The 16,459-nt window shown below is 31.8% G+C and overlaps 2 protein-coding genes across 2 annotated transcripts in view; one reads left to right on the top strand and one right to left on the bottom strand.

The window, feature by feature from the left end:
• Positions 1-6,832, bottom strand: part of Oseg2 (intraflagellar transport protein Oseg2) — a 31,247-nt gene extending 24,415 nt beyond the window's left edge. Inside the window, exons 1-9 of the mRNA XM_068762600.1 lie at positions 6,794-6,832; positions 6,550-6,721; positions 5,986-6,178; positions 5,422-5,605; positions 4,676-4,810; positions 3,702-3,889; positions 2,288-2,427; positions 1,535-1,611; positions 536-652 (exon numbers count right to left, since the gene is read on the bottom strand). Coding sequence (XP_068618701.1) covers positions 536-652; positions 1,535-1,611; positions 2,288-2,427; positions 3,702-3,889; positions 4,676-4,810; positions 5,422-5,605; positions 5,986-6,178; positions 6,550-6,721; positions 6,794-6,832 — 1,245 coding nt within the window. The remainder of the gene's footprint in view (positions 1-535; positions 653-1,534; positions 1,612-2,287; positions 2,428-3,701; positions 3,890-4,675; positions 4,811-5,421; positions 5,606-5,985; positions 6,179-6,549; positions 6,722-6,793) is intronic.
• A 534-nt stretch (positions 6,833-7,366) lies between these two features.
• On the top strand, positions 7,367-8,268 carry RpL14 (ribosomal protein L14). Its single transcript, XM_068762295.1, has 2 exons — positions 7,367-7,465; positions 7,683-8,268. The coding sequence occupies exon 2, from the start codon at positions 7,689-7,691 to the stop codon at positions 8,190-8,192; it is 504 nt and encodes a 167-aa protein (XP_068618396.1). The 5' UTR covers positions 7,367-7,465; positions 7,683-7,688; the 3' UTR covers positions 8,193-8,268.
• Positions 8,269-16,459: the final 8,191 nt, after the last annotated feature.

Here is a 16,459-nt window from a genome sequence, read left to right as displayed (position 1 = left end):
TTTTAGAACTATTCGGTTTCTTCACGATTTTTTCCTTAATAATCATAAGCAGCGGCGATTTCATCACACAAAATGTATCGCCACCCGAGCATCAAACCTGTGACTTACGATCTGGGATTGGAACCACTCTTAATTAATGAGCTACTAACTGACCGAGGGGATTGAATGTAGTTTGTTACCTTTTTATGTATGCCTACGCTTAAGACACATTTTAAAAATTACGTGCATAAAAATACTGGTAATGTACAGCCACGAATGAGTGACAGCCGAAATGAGTTACACTCTCATGGGTCTTTATGTCCAGTGGGGGGTCCGCCTAAGTGACCTAGACCTGGTAGATATAAATGTAAATAGGTTTAGTATGAACACCTTATCTCTTTGCTTCAAACTGCGAAGCTGTAAGTAATAAAGGAATAAACAAGATAATCCAGAACGAAACAAAGTAAGGCACACTACCAATATAAAAATGATCTAACGACAGGTGTAGCAAATACTCTGTGAGTGTTTGACCACTATTCGTACAACAAAGACTTACTGTATGCAACACTTTGTCGAGTCCGTACTCAACAACACTAAGTTCACCAGCCCGATGTAACAGGCAGGCTCCTCCCACCGCTGCATAAATGCGCTCCCCGCTTCCTGACCACGTAATCTAAAAAATATATAAATATTTCTCTTTACACAAGAAATTTATTTGTACCCTACAATATAAAGTACATTACATGTTAAAATGTATCACAAAAGTAAGTCAATTATAAAAAAAGACTATGCGGTACAACCCCGTGTTATATCTCTAAATTATTATATTTATTACATTTAAAGAGTTTATTAAACAAAAACTTTTACAAAAATCCAGTAAATTGTAAAGTATTTTTTTGCGAGGATAAAGCCTAGGAATGCTCTACTACTATATGAAGAATATCATCAGTGAACACAAAAAAATAAAACGTCTTCAACTTAAAGCTAGTTTATGTTGAAAGATTCTATTAAAAGCTAGCGTTGAAAGCTTCTCAAAATCTTTCTATGTCATGATATGGAAGATCCGTGAGAGCTAAGCCCACACCTGCGCTTTCAGCACTCTTCTTGAAGTTTTTTCAAAGCTTTTTAGTAGCACTTAACACAGTAAAACGATAACAAGGCATAAATAACACCTTTTTTTATCTCAGACAAATGTAGGTGGGTGTACATAACTGTCTGAAGCAAATTTGCCGTCATCCAAATTGAAGCGAAAAAGTCCTTGCTTATAAATTCCTTGTCGTAGAATGTAGTTACTCATCGCAGGTCTTTATGAAAGTGCGGATTATATCCTAGTTCTGATGGCGTGTCGTAGTTTTCGTCAATAATGTCGATTTCACCGCGCGTTGCCCTTTTATTTAATTTACGAACAACTAGCGTCATCAGTTGACGCCGGAAGAAACTACAGACTTCCGGCATATATATTGTTATGTGCAAAAAGATATCGAAAAAAATTGTAAGGAAATCAGTAATAAGTAAATAAACATCCAATCTGAAGAAAAAACAACTTGTTACATACCTCACTTGTTAATCCACGTGCTATGTCGCAAAGTATGAGAGTGGAGCTTGTGCGACAAACAGCATACCAATCGTTACCTAATAATTAATATTTAATTTTAAAACTGTCCGTAATTTGTACTATTTTTAACTAACAAATTTATAAAGCTAAATAGTTGGTGTAAGCAAGTTAACATTATGCAAACAAAATCACAATACAGTATATTCATGCTCCGTGAACTCAGTACCGATAAAGCTGTATAAGAAACGAGGCGTCTTTTTTATATTAACACCTATAAATAAACTTCTGTTTTTTGGGAAATCATTGTCCAGCGACTTAACAATTAATATTTAACAATTCAGTAAATTTCAAATTTGAATAAAGATATTTTTTGAAAATACTGTTCTCAAGTGATTATTTTCTGTTCTCATCGAACAAGAGTGATTTAAAAAATGAAAAAGAAGGAATGAAATCTGCATCACGGTGTGAATAATTTATCATAAATTGGTAATTAAAGTGCTATAGTGCTACCGAAAAACACCACTGTACTGTTCGTTAGGAAGAGGTGGTGGCAGAAGAAAAAAGAACATGAGCACCGCAAGCATTGGATTGACGAAACGGATTGTCCAATACTCCCCATCACTGTCTCGCAGGCTAAGGCGGAACAGCGATTTTGGTACCACTGTACGTCTATACAAGTAACATTTAATCTTTACCATTGGGGATCAAATATTTTTTATCTTAGTAGCAGTATCTACAAAAATTAATAGTTACCGATAAAACGAACGTTGAATATTTCAGGTGCGTGTTTAGAGGTAACAGTGAGCGGCGGTGCGTCCTTAGCGAGACGACTCAGGATCAGCTGGCGCGGGCTTACATGCTGCACTTCCACACTGTCGCGCCACACCCAACGCCTAAACCAAAACCAAAGCACACCTCTGGTAATTTTTTCAATTTAGCGAACTCGGAGACCTTTTGAGCTTCCTGCTTTATTTGTTCTCCATGTGGTCTTAGTCTGTCCTATTCACAACAGTTCTGGGCGTAAAAACGCCAATATCAATATCTCTACTGTATCATAAACAGTGTTAGCGATGTAGTGGATTTGAGAACGATATTCAAAATAAAAAATATATTTTAAATTACTTAATATAACAATTGCGTTCCCGTCTCGCTTTTTATCTTTATTTTGTGGATGTTCAACTAGCCTGTAAGGTTGTTACGCGTATGTAAATGTATATCGTTTACTCAAGTTACAGCTCTCCAATAAATATAAACAGTTATAAGCTCTATCTAAAGACTTATTTATTAATTTATGTATTTATTAAAAATATATTTACTATCTACAAAATAAATCCTTCTTCGGGCGAGTGCAACTGCGAACGAAATTAAGTTGAAACTATTATTTTGTTCCAATTTACGGCCTCGATAGTACTTTCAATTTAAATAAATTGCCTGTCCAATCAAACAAAATTAAATATTTTTTCTTTAAAAAATGAGGCCCAGAGGACTAGTATTTATTAACGTTGCCTGCTACATATAACATACATTAACCCTCTAACATCTAATGTGGATTTCTTTTAAAATTTTACATTGCTTTCGATAGAGATATTTTATATGCATGTTTTATATTTTTATAATTCGAAACTGCGCCGTCTTTTCATTAACATAATTTTTAGCGGTAATATGTAATAAAATCTTAAAATACAAATTCTTATACTTAACGAAAAGTTGAAAAGGAATGTTATTAAAAAAATGTATTGGACGTGCCTTTTACTGACTACTTTTTAGTCAAGCCGAAATAAGGTTATGGCATTGGCTAACTTCTCAAAAAAGGATAAAAAAATTATATTTCTTATTTTTAAAATTAATGCCATTCAAAAAAGTACTTTTTACATCTTGCCTTGCAATAAGTATTAATCTTCATTTATCATTTTTTTTATTTTATATTACCGTGGTTAACACTCGTGTAAATAAAACACGAAAATTCATACCCATTGGAGTTGTAGAAGAACGATTGGGCTGTCTCGATAAAACACCAATTTATTTAAATTATTCGTGCGTCAACCTTTAAACGGACCCGTTGAAAAGCAAATATGATGAAAAAAGCTTTTAACTTTCTGTCATTAGCCACATGTTACCCTAGCAACGATTTCGGCTTGTCGTTAATGTATAGAATACTATATCTTACCTAAGGACAGCTTCTAATTGTATGACAGCACCTGTCTGAGATGCAAGTACTAGCTTTGTACCGTCTCCACTCCACGCGAGTGCTCGTGTCGCGTATAAGTTGGGTATGTTTAACTGCGAAAGCTCGATATTACCGGATTCCTTCACTTCTCCCACCAGACACCCATCGAATACGCCAAATGCAATCGTCTGAAAGTAATAATAACACTGGCAACCTAGACTTAGGCAATCTAAGCTTATCAATATGGCGTCTGACTTCATTGGCAAGCTCGCAGTAATTCTACATGACATGGAGAGAGCTATGCTTGAAATTACTCGAGATGGAATCGAAATTGAGAACATCCGTAGACGAACTAAAATAACCGTCATAACCTAGCGGTGACAGTGGTCGAACCACGTAATACGCAGAACTGATAGCAACTGGGGTCTTCATATTCTGGAGTGAAGACCAAGGACCGGCAAGCACAGCGTAGTACTACTGACAATCTTCTTAAAGTCGTCAAGATTCTAGATACAGAGTACTTTCAACCGGTTTTATTAAAATTCTATAGGGGAGGAAGCCTTTATCCAGCAGAGAACGTCATACGAATGAAATGATTGTTATGCTTAGGCAAGAATTATTGTTATCACTTTTATGTTTAAATATTGCCTCTTTATTTATTTTGCAGTTTAATTACACCGTCTATTGAGTCTTGTTAACGGACATTGGTGTAACCTACGATGTTACTTCTAACCGACCTTTAAGTAGTTAAATGTTTGTTTTCCAAACTTTACCAGTTTGGCAAAAGATTTTTTTTTGGTTCAGGAATTTATCGGTAGCACATCTTAGCGATGTCCTGTGTGTGCAGTAATTGAATCGTAAGGATTTTTTAGTATTTAAAATCATTCACAGCCTCACAACGGCTTTAATTGAAGAGATCTTTGAAAAAGTCAAAATTAATGTCAATCTTCTTCAATAAATTGCATTATATTTACCTGTCCAGAAGGACTTGCGACTGCAGCCACAAAGTCTCTTCGATCAGGTGGAAGCTGGGGCTCCAAACTACGTAGGAGAGCACCTCGTTGCGCTTCATATATAGAAATCCGACCGTCGCATGACCCCACTACCAACTATAATAGACGAACAGGATACTCGTTTTATTTTGACGCAAACCGTACAGTTTTTTGACATGGCTTACACTGCCCGCCAAGAAACATTTGAAATTGTCATGGCAATGCAGAGCGCTAAGTCTAAAGAAGCAAAGAAAAAATAAAGAAGTAAAGGGTTGTGAAAAGATGTACTGCAATTACACCAGATCGGTACACACTGGTGGTAATCATTAGGGATGTATTCACTGCCATCAGTAAAGTCTTGTGCCATCTTGCGTGCGTTAGCCGATAAATAGGACTCGGCGACATGCAGTCAAGAACATCAGCGTTCTTTTGGCGTATAAGATAAATAAATAGTTTTAGTTATCACTAACACAAGTAGGAACTTTACACGATATTATGTCTGTAGATGTATAAATATCCATTTAATTTGTCAAATACAAGCATTACGAATCCGTTCCATATGGAACATCCACACGGTTCTTCATACAACACCTTCATCTTTCAAATAGGATAGAGAATTTCTCTCTACTCTTGAGATTCTCTACTACTAAATCCTTTTTTTTTTATTCAGTTTATCGGTAAGCATATCCGAGAAAAATAAGCGTGGACAAAAATTCGATGTGACTTACATAAGGCAGTAATAGCAACAACGCTGTAGGCGGCAACGTATATCGAAGTAACAAACGTCCGTTAAGATATATGGTACCATCGACATGACCCGATGCAATTGTTCCGTCGCTGCGATCGAGAGATACACAACACGATCCCGCCGACCACACACTTGAACTTTTATTCGTTTTACAATCTAATGCCCTTTAAAAACAATAAACATTAGGAGAAATAACATTTTCATACTTATAATCATAAATCGGATATTCGAATGAAGGTGAAGCGTTGTCTTATCATAGAAAACACTTTAGAATAAAAAAATTCCCTGGATACACAAGGACGACTGAGACTGATCACTATTTGCTTGAGCGAGGAAGGCAACAAACTATACCTGTATGTACGCAGGGAGTAATTTTCATAATAGTAATGCCCATTTGTCTCTTATTCATACCAAACAGAAAATTTAATTCAGGTAGACGCACATCAAATTCAGTTAATGTTTAAACATAAAAATTAATAATTATATTGCACATTTACGTAACGCGTTAATATTTATACATTTTACCTTTTATATATACATGTACCTTATTTTTCCATCGGTAGTGCCAGTTAAAAATCCAGTTTCGCCTGGCAACAGTTTGATGGGCGCGCCGGTTAACGCGAATTTGTTACAAATTACTTTCTTGCCGCTCCAATCAGCGCCAACTCGATATACGAACACCATGTTGTCGGATTGAGCTATCCCGAGTAACTCAGAGTTTTCGCTGAATGATATGCCTAATAAACCGTTTCATCAAAATGTATTTCATTATAAAGTGAGTTAACTAAATATACTTAATGCACCCGTGGAGGAACGCGCTGTCCATATGGGCACATCGGCGCAAAATCTTAAAAACTCCCTCGAATATTTTTATATGTAAAATGTTTTTTCCAACGTTATTTTTTTACTTATAAAAAATCACAGTTTTTTTATAAATTATGTAAAAGAGTCTAATTGAAATTTATTTAAAATTTAATTTTTATTATTAGTATTTCACACAATAGCGTAGAAGATGCTTGATGTGTTTACACACGTTAGTAAATTTTATCGAACCTTCAATGGAAAGTATTTGAAACCATGTACAAATAATAATAAAATTACTATTTACTTGTTATAACATAAGATTTTTTTCCGGCTGCGGGATCGGCAGGTTTGGTGCTGAATTTATCTCGTCTTGTACCGTCACGGTCGTATAGCAATATTTGGCGCTCACTCGTTGCAACTGCTAACTTTACATTATTAGGAGACCAACTTAAATCTGCTACTGGGTAATCACTATCCTGAAATATTTGAACTTGAAATAAACTGTCTGTTCTTTTATAAATAATCGTTATAATTTCAGTGATCATAACCTGCGAGTCTATTAATGTCTTGGAATATTTAAGCCGCATTTTACTTGAAATATTCAAATATCCTTTTAAAAACTAATCTATTTGTTGTGTTTGACGCTGCTTAGCAACGTAATGTTTTTATTATCTAAAGTACCAACTAAAGTTACCATTACAAAATAACTGACTTATTGATGCCAAAAAAAAACTTAGTATCGGAGATGATTAAATTGCAACAATTCGTCATATGTTTTTCGTAAACATTTTCTGTCTAATTAGTATTAAATAAACATTACGTAATATTAAATAACATGTCGTATTAACGTGGTGTATATGTAATTGTTAATATTATTATATTTAACTTTATACGCTTAAAAATATTTATGAACTAATCATAACGACAACTAATTAATTGATTTTTAAACAAACCATTAACTGAGCACTTAATGCCCAAAGTCATTAATGCAATTAATATTAGTGTAAAAAATAATTACAAGTTACATTTTATATATTTTGTAATATTTTTTAGAAGTAACTTTTGGTTAAAGAAAGTATTATGACAGTTTTCTTTTTCCTAACTCAAATGCCAAGTATCTATGCATAGACTTTTAAAATGACATTTAAGCGGAAACGCATAGACTATTCAGTTGTCAAGTCTTTTACGCAAGTGCTTTAAGTTAAACAGGACGTTTTAAGGTTAGGATAATTTTATCCGTGAAAATCAAATTCATCAGTAGTTAAACTTTTCTGATTTTTATTATTAATAGCTCTAAAATTATTCTTCTTCAATTTCATAAGTTAAATTTTCGCGAATTTTGTTATTTTCTGATTTTAATTCATGCATACTACAGTTGTTGATTTATGAAATTGGCAGTTGTGATGTGCGAATTAACAAGGTTTGGTCCTATTTCAGGACGTCATGCCGTTTGCAAGATTCGTCCAACCTGGGCGAGTGGCTTTAGTAGCCGAAGGCCCATTGAAAGGAAAATTAGTAAGCGTGGTCGATGTCATTGACCAAACTCGTGCCCTCGTAGATGGTCCCGGCAGCGGCGTCCCCAGGCAACAAATCCGCCTTAACCAATTACATCTAACGAAATTTCGTCTTAAGTTTCCATTTACAGCACCCACACGTGTTGTAAGGAAAGCATGGACCGATGAAAAGCTTAATGAGAAGTGGGCAGAAAGTCAATGGGCTAAAAAGTTGGAAAACAAAGAAAAACGAGCTCAGATGACAGACTACGACAGATTTAAGCTTAGCGCAGCCCGCGTTAAGAGGAACCGCGCAAGAACACCAGTATTCAAGAGCTTGAAATTGAAAGCGGCGCGAAGTGGTGCTTTTGGTAAGAAGAAAATCCCTAAAGCAGCCGTGAAGAAACCACGTGTTAAGAAAGAGTCTTCAGGGAAGAAGCCAGCTAAAAAGTAATTCATGTTTTGTGTCTGAAAATATAAGTGTATGACTTTCAAAAGACTCTTCAAAATAAAGAATTACTTTTAACAACTATTTGTGTTTATTGTATTGAAATTATAGCTCCCTATAATTTCTGTTAAGGTAAGCTTTATTATTTGGGTAGAATATAATGTTGTGTCTTTACTCAATTTGTTTTATGTTCCAGGTATTTTCCTGGCAGTATTCCATAAGGTAAATTTATAGTTTTTGTATTTTTTATTTAGAATTTTGCAATTACGAGTTGAATAATTTAAAATTCCTAATAAAAGACATTTAAAAATATAAAAACTTTATGTATTCATAATCTATTTTTTTTTTCCCACAGAGAGGAAGTGGTGTTAATAAATGGTGAAAAATTAAATACAACATTCTGCTTCATGTAAGTATGTTTTTAAAATTTTACAACTTTACACTATCAATGAAAATTTCAACAAAATATAAATTTAATCCACTTTTTATGTAACAATGTTTGAAAGTAAAGTCATTTTGCAAAGCTGCAAATTATTATTTATATTAAAAAAATTTACCCTACCAAAGCCGATACATGTACTGCATTAATCAGACATGTGTGACTCTGGTTAGGAACATTAAAACATTCCGTGTAAGATGCCTTGTTTATACAAGTCATCCAAGGGTTGAATGTAACATTAATTGTCATAATGATAATTTCAGTTTTTTTTTATTTATTATTATTATATAAATATATGTGTATAATTTTATTGCAGCCATAGCTGATGTATGTACAGAGCTTTGTTGTGAGATTGAGTCAAAAATATCCAAAAAAAACCAGTCACCAACAAGATATATAATATGACAGTGATGAGGGTAATTGCACATCCAGTGACTGGCTAATAGGGCTGAAAAGTTCTCAATTGTGACCACATGACATCTTAGTAAAGCTGGATTTTGATAGAGCAAGACCTATGTTTAGAAGAAGCCTATTCAGTGGACATCTATCAACTATTATGAAGATGATGCACCATGGTGTAAAGCTGAGTAATGATATCACTTATGTAAGTAATTAAAAATGTTGTAATCTGTGTATATAAAAACAAAATTTTACCCATAGGTCCTTTATAGAATTGTAAAATATGCATTTGTACATGTGATGTTCTTTAGTAAAATTGTGCATGAGTTCATGGTTTCAAATTTGGTACGACCAATTTAGCACAGATCGTGCCACTGTCATTCTAAAGAACTTCTTATATTGCTGTGACAGATTGGCGATTTGAATTGAAATGAATGGAGATTAAATGATGTTATTTCGAGTTGAGGTTAATATAAGAATTTATGTAAATTTGAAAGTGATGTCCAGCTCATATAATTAAAATAAATATTTTTTTTTGTAATTCCACATGGATGGAGTTGCAGGGGACATCTAGTTATATTTGACTTAATGCATTGAAACATGGAAAATGTCAACAGTACAAGCATATGTGCATTGTTATTCAACTAATAATATCTTCTTTATGTGCTATAATTTATTAATTCAAAAAAGGTTTGATTGTATGAACTGCATAAAATAAAATCAACTAACCAAGTTCATTGATTGGTCTGAATTTATCTAAACCAAATACTATACACTTATTAATATATAGTATACATCCAGGTCTATGTAATGTGTATTATATTAACAAAAATAGCATTGTATTCATGATGAATATTAAAATAGTCTCGTTCGTATGAATTCAGGTTATGATTTTGCCATTACCAATAAAACTGATAATTTAAAATTTATTATTTTTTTATAAATGCTCTGATTGCCAATTACTAATATAAAATCATTTGTTCACAGGCCTCCAATGCTGTCAAGTCATGATATAGTTGAATTAAGGTATGTGAAATATTTCAAAAATAAGATTTGATTACTAACATTTCAGGACCTTGTTAATTATAAAAAAATGTTATTTTAATACAGCATGGTACTATCACATGATAGCGATACTTTAATGTTAATAATGCAATTAGATGTTGTAATTTATCTACCCAAGCTGATTCATGTTGAGACAAATTGCATGTATAACTTGAGTAAAAGAGCCAGCAGATTAATAATATTGTAACTGCCCACTATAATAACCATGTATCTGACTTTCGATTTGATGAAAATGAAATATTTTTTGGTTAAATTGACTACACAGTTTATTTTTAAATTTCAGTATGAAATACTCACTGGTCATTAAATACAGTAACAGAAAATTAATCTGAATGAATCTTTTTAGATTATTACAATATCAGCACAGTTTTTAAAATATTGCCAAAAACAGCATTTTAATATGATGAATAATAAAATAGTCTCGTTCGTATGAACCCAGGTTGTGATTTTACCATTACCAATTCAACTGATGTTTAGAAACTCTGTAATTTATTTATAAATAATCTAATTGCCACTTCATAACATATAATCTTTTGTTCACAGGTCTTAAACAAAATCTACCCTGATATAAAATCAGATAAAAAGTAAGTTTTTAATATAGTTGACTAATTTTCGATTAAATTTTGAATTAGTGATATCTGTCTCAAAAATATTATATTAGTTACTACATACCGTCCTCTTGAACTGTACACATTCTATTGAATCAGATGAATTTGCCCATTTAAATTTTTTTTGTACCCTACCAAAGCCGATGCATACTTAGACAACTAGTATGTGTGACTCTGGTTAGGAACAGCATCACACTCTGTGTAAGACATTTGATTATTATTATAACCATATGTTTAAGGGTTGAGTGGAACATTTGAGACATTATTTCAATACAAAAAACCACATTTAATGTAATTAATAGTGTTGTATCTACTAAAATATGAATTTTTATACAATAAAAAAAATTAAAATTCTTCACAATAATCATTAACATTGTTTACAGATATACTATAATAACTGAAGATGGCAATATTTTAATATTATTCAGCACATTTTGGTAAGTAGTTTTCATAGTTTTAACTTGCATCCTATTTAATTAATATTTAGGTCCTTTAACAAAAAATACATAGAATGATGGATTTTAGTATCGCCCCTAGCTGTAGTTTGATGATTGATAGTTACTGATAGTCTCTTTATTGCATATGTACAACAATGACATAGACCTTAAAGTAATATAATGTTTTTTAATTTTAGATTTCCATCTACAATTTATTACCGGTGAAGGAGCTAATTGTTATAATAAGGTATGTTTGTGAAATAGTTAAATCATTAGAAAGTTCAGTATTATATATTTGATTTGTATTTACACCTCACAAAGTTTGTTAGTAGTGGTTGATTTTGAAAAAGATACATAGAACTAAACACCGCTAAAGTTTATTAGAATACAATCATTTACACAAATATATTGCTGGTTTCCTCAATCAAGCGACATTGTACTCATTTTGTCACCATTGTTTGCTTCCTATTTCTGCAAAAACCGCAACACTAGTATTATGAATTAAATCACATGATATATAATTTATACATTACTAACTAGTTAAAATGATGATAATTTATCGCCCCAGTCTGAAGCAATGTGTTGATTGATATTCTGACAGAACTTTTATATCTACAATTATTTTACTAAACCTTAAAAAAATTAACAGTATTTTCTTATTTCAGGGCAGCATATGAAAAACAATCAAGTTCCCGTTGATTAGGGTATGTTAATGACTTATTAATTACATTTTTAAAGCAAAGATAGTTTTTAAATTAATACGTTTATGTAATCGTTATTACATATTTAATAAATGAACATTGAAAGAAAACTTATCAAGTTTCATGTAAAGAACTTAATAATATGGAATAATCTATCCAATAATGTACCTATCTATGGAAAATCTAAATCCATGATTCATAATTTATGTAATGAATGCATTGTTTACTAGTTAAAATGATGATAAAATATCGCCCCAGTCTGAATAATTGTGTTGATTGATGAACTGATTACAAGAACTAATGTTAATTATTATTTGTTGAAATTTGTATGTATTAATAAACATTTTGTGTTGTTTCAGATAATTATAAAACAACAATCAATAGTAAATCTAGCACCTAAATTTACTACCAGGTAAGAAAAAATCGAGCAACTACTACTTCATATAGTATGTTAAGTCAATGTGTATACCAGTAAATCTTAGTACATGATACAACAATTTATTCCAATGTTCACATAATACTTTCTCTGTGTATGTGTGTGCATATGTAGAAATTTTTTCGTGACAAAATATTTTTTACTATTAACAATGTGGATATCCAAATTAGCATACACTATATTGTTTATAGATATCAACATATACTTGTTTTTTTTTTCTTTATCTCCATTTAATTATTTTGTTTTATCTGTAATATCATAATAATAATTTAGAAGCTAGAATTAAATCTGCAGTCTTAAAACAATTTTCTGTTCACGGCAATTTGTAATATTTAAAAATTTCTTCAAAATGATGATAAATATAGTTATCCCTGTCTCACAAAATCGTGGGGAAAATATGGTATGGTAACAACTGAGCAAACAACTTAAGTATCATCAATACATTACACCCATCTGAATAGTATATGTAATAGCTTTCCTTTTTCCTTTTGTAGAATAAGTTTGGCGTTTGACCACATGGAAGGCGAATTTAACAATTTAGGTAAATATACTAGTTTACTATTTGGTATAATTTCCAATAAACAATGCAATTTTGAGGTCCCGGAAAAAATATTTGAAACCTATTCCATTTTTTGAATTAAAACAATTGTTTGCTATCTATAAGTGGTATTTTTGTATACATTGAGTATTAAGATTTTAGACAAATCAAAAAAAAAATATAGCAGATATCTTTTGAATATAGATCTAAAAATAAGTAGCATATCATCCATTGTTTAGTATTTTTTATTGGCGGCTAACTTTAATGTTCTTATTGTTGGCATATATTTATCTATTCGAAACTAATAAAGCACCTCGTGGTCCAGGTTCACTTCACTTTTGCGTCATAAGATCGGGAGTTTTCTTTGCATATTGTTTTATCTTTTGTACCAAAAACTAAATATAAGTAGAAAGTGTATTCCATCAATGTGCTTGAAAACAATGTCTGTGTAATAAAAAATGTCTAATGGATTGCGTTACTTTGCGGAAGTCCATTCTAAGAAAAGGACCAATATATAGCTACTTCCGCTACGCAGCAGCAGTCGTGCATTAAGTGCACCGCCCGCCAGCCTGCTGATAAATGCGCATGCGACAAACAATGCGAATTACACAAACTACCACCGATAAATCACTCGAGTGATTTAACGGCTGTTGCATGGCGGAAGTAGCTATATATTGGTCCTTTTCTTAATAAAAAATGTTTTAAATAGGTTTTAATAGGTACATATAGAACTTATGTGATGAATATTTTGACAAGCATATATCTGTAATTTTATTGAAGATAAAGAAATTCTGATATTTTAGTTAGGTGCAAAAAAACATTGCCAAATCAAATAAAAAATGTTGAAATGATTTATTTTTTGTTTTAGGAATCAACATCAAAAGTATAAGTAATATTGCTGCGAAGATTGCTAGAAGGAGAATAAAATGTGAATATACTTAAAACATATGTAGTTCATATATAATATATATACATAATATATCATAAACTACAATATAAAGATTATACACTTTTGACTAAAAATATTGTAAAAAAAGAAATGATAATGAAAATAGTTATCAACCTTATACAGTTAAAATATGATATGGTAACAACAGAGCCAGTAGTCTCCACTATTATTGCTGTACATACTCTTAATAATAGAATGATATTTTAACAATCAAGGTAAATATAACATAAGCACACTACTACATATAATTTCCAATATGGACTGGATATTTAATGTGTTTAAACGATTTTGGATATGACAATTTTTCTTTTTTAAATATTAGTGTCCTAAATTCTATTCAATTTAGAAAAACGTAGTAATATTGAATTTGGATCTATAAATACCTGATTTAAGTTTTTAATAGCAGAAAACCTTTAAATTTTCTTGTTACATTTAAAATAATATTCTTGGTGTATTTTTTTAAATACTTTTATGATGAAATACAAAGTTATCCCTGTCTCACAAAATCATGGGGAGAAAATGGTATGGTAACAACTGATTTATTTTACATCAACATAGTTTGAAAATAATTGCTTAGATTTATTACAAATTTCATTTTTTTTTTTTTTTTCAGAATGTTTGGATGTACTTAGTCTGGCCATAAATACTGTTACTATTCAAAAAAAGAAAATATTGCGTTTGAATTTGGAATCTGTCATTTTTATATGATTGCTTGATGTGTTTTCTTATTTTCGCGCCATTATATTGTTAAATATTTTGTTATATTAAAATGGAGTGGGGTGATAAAGAGAACCGAATCGCTGTGATTGCCTTACATAAAGTAGGTATGGAGAAAAGTGCAATTTTTAAAACCCTCCACCCGCTTGGTATTAGTCAAATGTTTGTTTACCGGGCTATTGATAGGTACAATGATACCTCCTCTGTTTGTGACAGAAAAAGATCTGGCCGTCCACGTACCGTTCGTGTGAAAAAGGTGATTAAAGCAGTTAGGGAAAGAATTCGAAGAAATCCTGTCCGTAAGCAAAAGATTTTATCTCGGGAGATGAAGATAGCTCCTAGAACCATGTCGCGTATATTAAAAGATGACTTAGGACTTGCAGCCTATAAGAGACGTACTGGTCACTTCTTAACTGATAATTTAAAGAAGAATAGGGTGGTAAAATCCAAACAACTACTTAAGCGGTACGCAAAGGGAGGTCACAAAAAAATTTTGTTTACGGATGAGAAAATTTTTACAATTGAGCAGTATTTTAATAAACAAAATGACCGTATTTATGCTGGAAGCTCTAAAGAAGCTTCGCAATTAGTAAACAGAGTACAACGTGGGCATTATCCCACTTCAGTGATGGTTTGGTGGGGTGTTAGCTATGAAGGGGTGACTGAGCCATATTTTTGTGAAAAAGGTATTAAAACGTCGGCACAAGTTTATCAAAATACCATTCTTGAGACGGTAGTTAAGCCTTTAACTAACACCATGTTCAATAACAAAGAATGGTGCTTTCAACAAGACTCGGCACCGGGTCATAGAGCTCGATCCACCCAATCTTGGTTGAAAACTAACGTTCCGGACTTTATCAGCACTGAAAACTGGCCGTCGTCAAGTCCTGACCTAAATCCATTGGATTATGATTTATGGTCAGTTTTAGAGAGTAAGGCTTGCTCTAAACGCCATGATAATTTGGAGTCCCTAAAACGATCCATTCGGTTGGCAGTGAAGAATTTTCCTCTAGAAAGAGTTCGTGCTGCTATTGATAACTGGCCTCAACGTTTAAAAGACTGTATTGCAGCCAATGGAGACCACTTCGAATAAACATTGTATATTTTTAATAGTTATATATTGATGTATTAAACTAACTCACTATGAAAGGAATAAATGTTACGTATAAAAAAAAAATCGTGCTTTTCTTTATAACAATATTTATGGCAAGACTAAGTACATAGGAATGTTCTATTTAAATAACAGATACTATAAAAAGGTAAACTATGCATTTATTATTATTTGATTATATTTACTTTAACATACATAATTTGTTCATTAGGTTTTGTAGTTTTCTCAATTGATTCACAAGTGTACTGAAAGAAAGCACAAACTACAACATACATTGGCCTACTGCAGATCGGATGATGTCGATTTTGTTTTTGGTCGTGATCAGATGGAAGTTTCATTGAATCCTTTTGATTTGCGTGGCAATGTTTTAGGAATGCGTTATAAAATTCACATTTACTTGTCAGCGATCCAACACACGTCTCTAAGACATATTTCCTTTGCCTCTATTTATGGCCAACACACATGATTTAAATGTTTCTCTTTTAAGTAACAAACATGTTTGAACCATTAAAATCAACATTCATTAATTACTAGTTATTATCTCTATAAGTATAAATGGTAATTAAAATAATATTTTAACATAAAATACTTGCAATACAGTACAAACAAGTATTTTTTTCTAAAGTATATGTTTTGGTAGTCACATGATGAATTTTCGACAAGCATATATCTGCAATTTTATTGAAGAAATTGAATTTCTGATATTGTATTTCGGTGCTGACAACCATTTTTATAAATGAAGTAAATAGTTTAAATTTTTATTTTTTTGTCTTTTAGATAACTTGAAGTAGTATTGTGAAGGTTAATAGAAAAATACTCATTAAGAAATGAACATTAAAGAATTAAATGTTATTAGAAAACGTCGAAGCTGGT

This window comes from Battus philenor, unplaced genomic scaffold (assembly GCF_028537555.1).
Source record: "Battus philenor isolate CCGP_79_NKW_IND1 unplaced genomic scaffold, ilBatPhil1.0.hap1 SCAF_16, whole genome shotgun sequence".
NCBI lineage: Eukaryota > Metazoa > Arthropoda > Insecta > Lepidoptera > Papilionidae > Battus > Battus philenor.
Note: the sequence above shows the minus strand (reverse complement) of the source record. Positions and strands in the feature narration are given on the sequence as shown.

Excerpts from the sequence above, each read along its gene's own strand:
- RpL14 (XM_068762295.1), top strand. The coding sequence starts at position 7,689 with ATGCCGTTTGCAAGATTCGTCCAACCTGGGCGAGTGGCTTTAGTAGCC.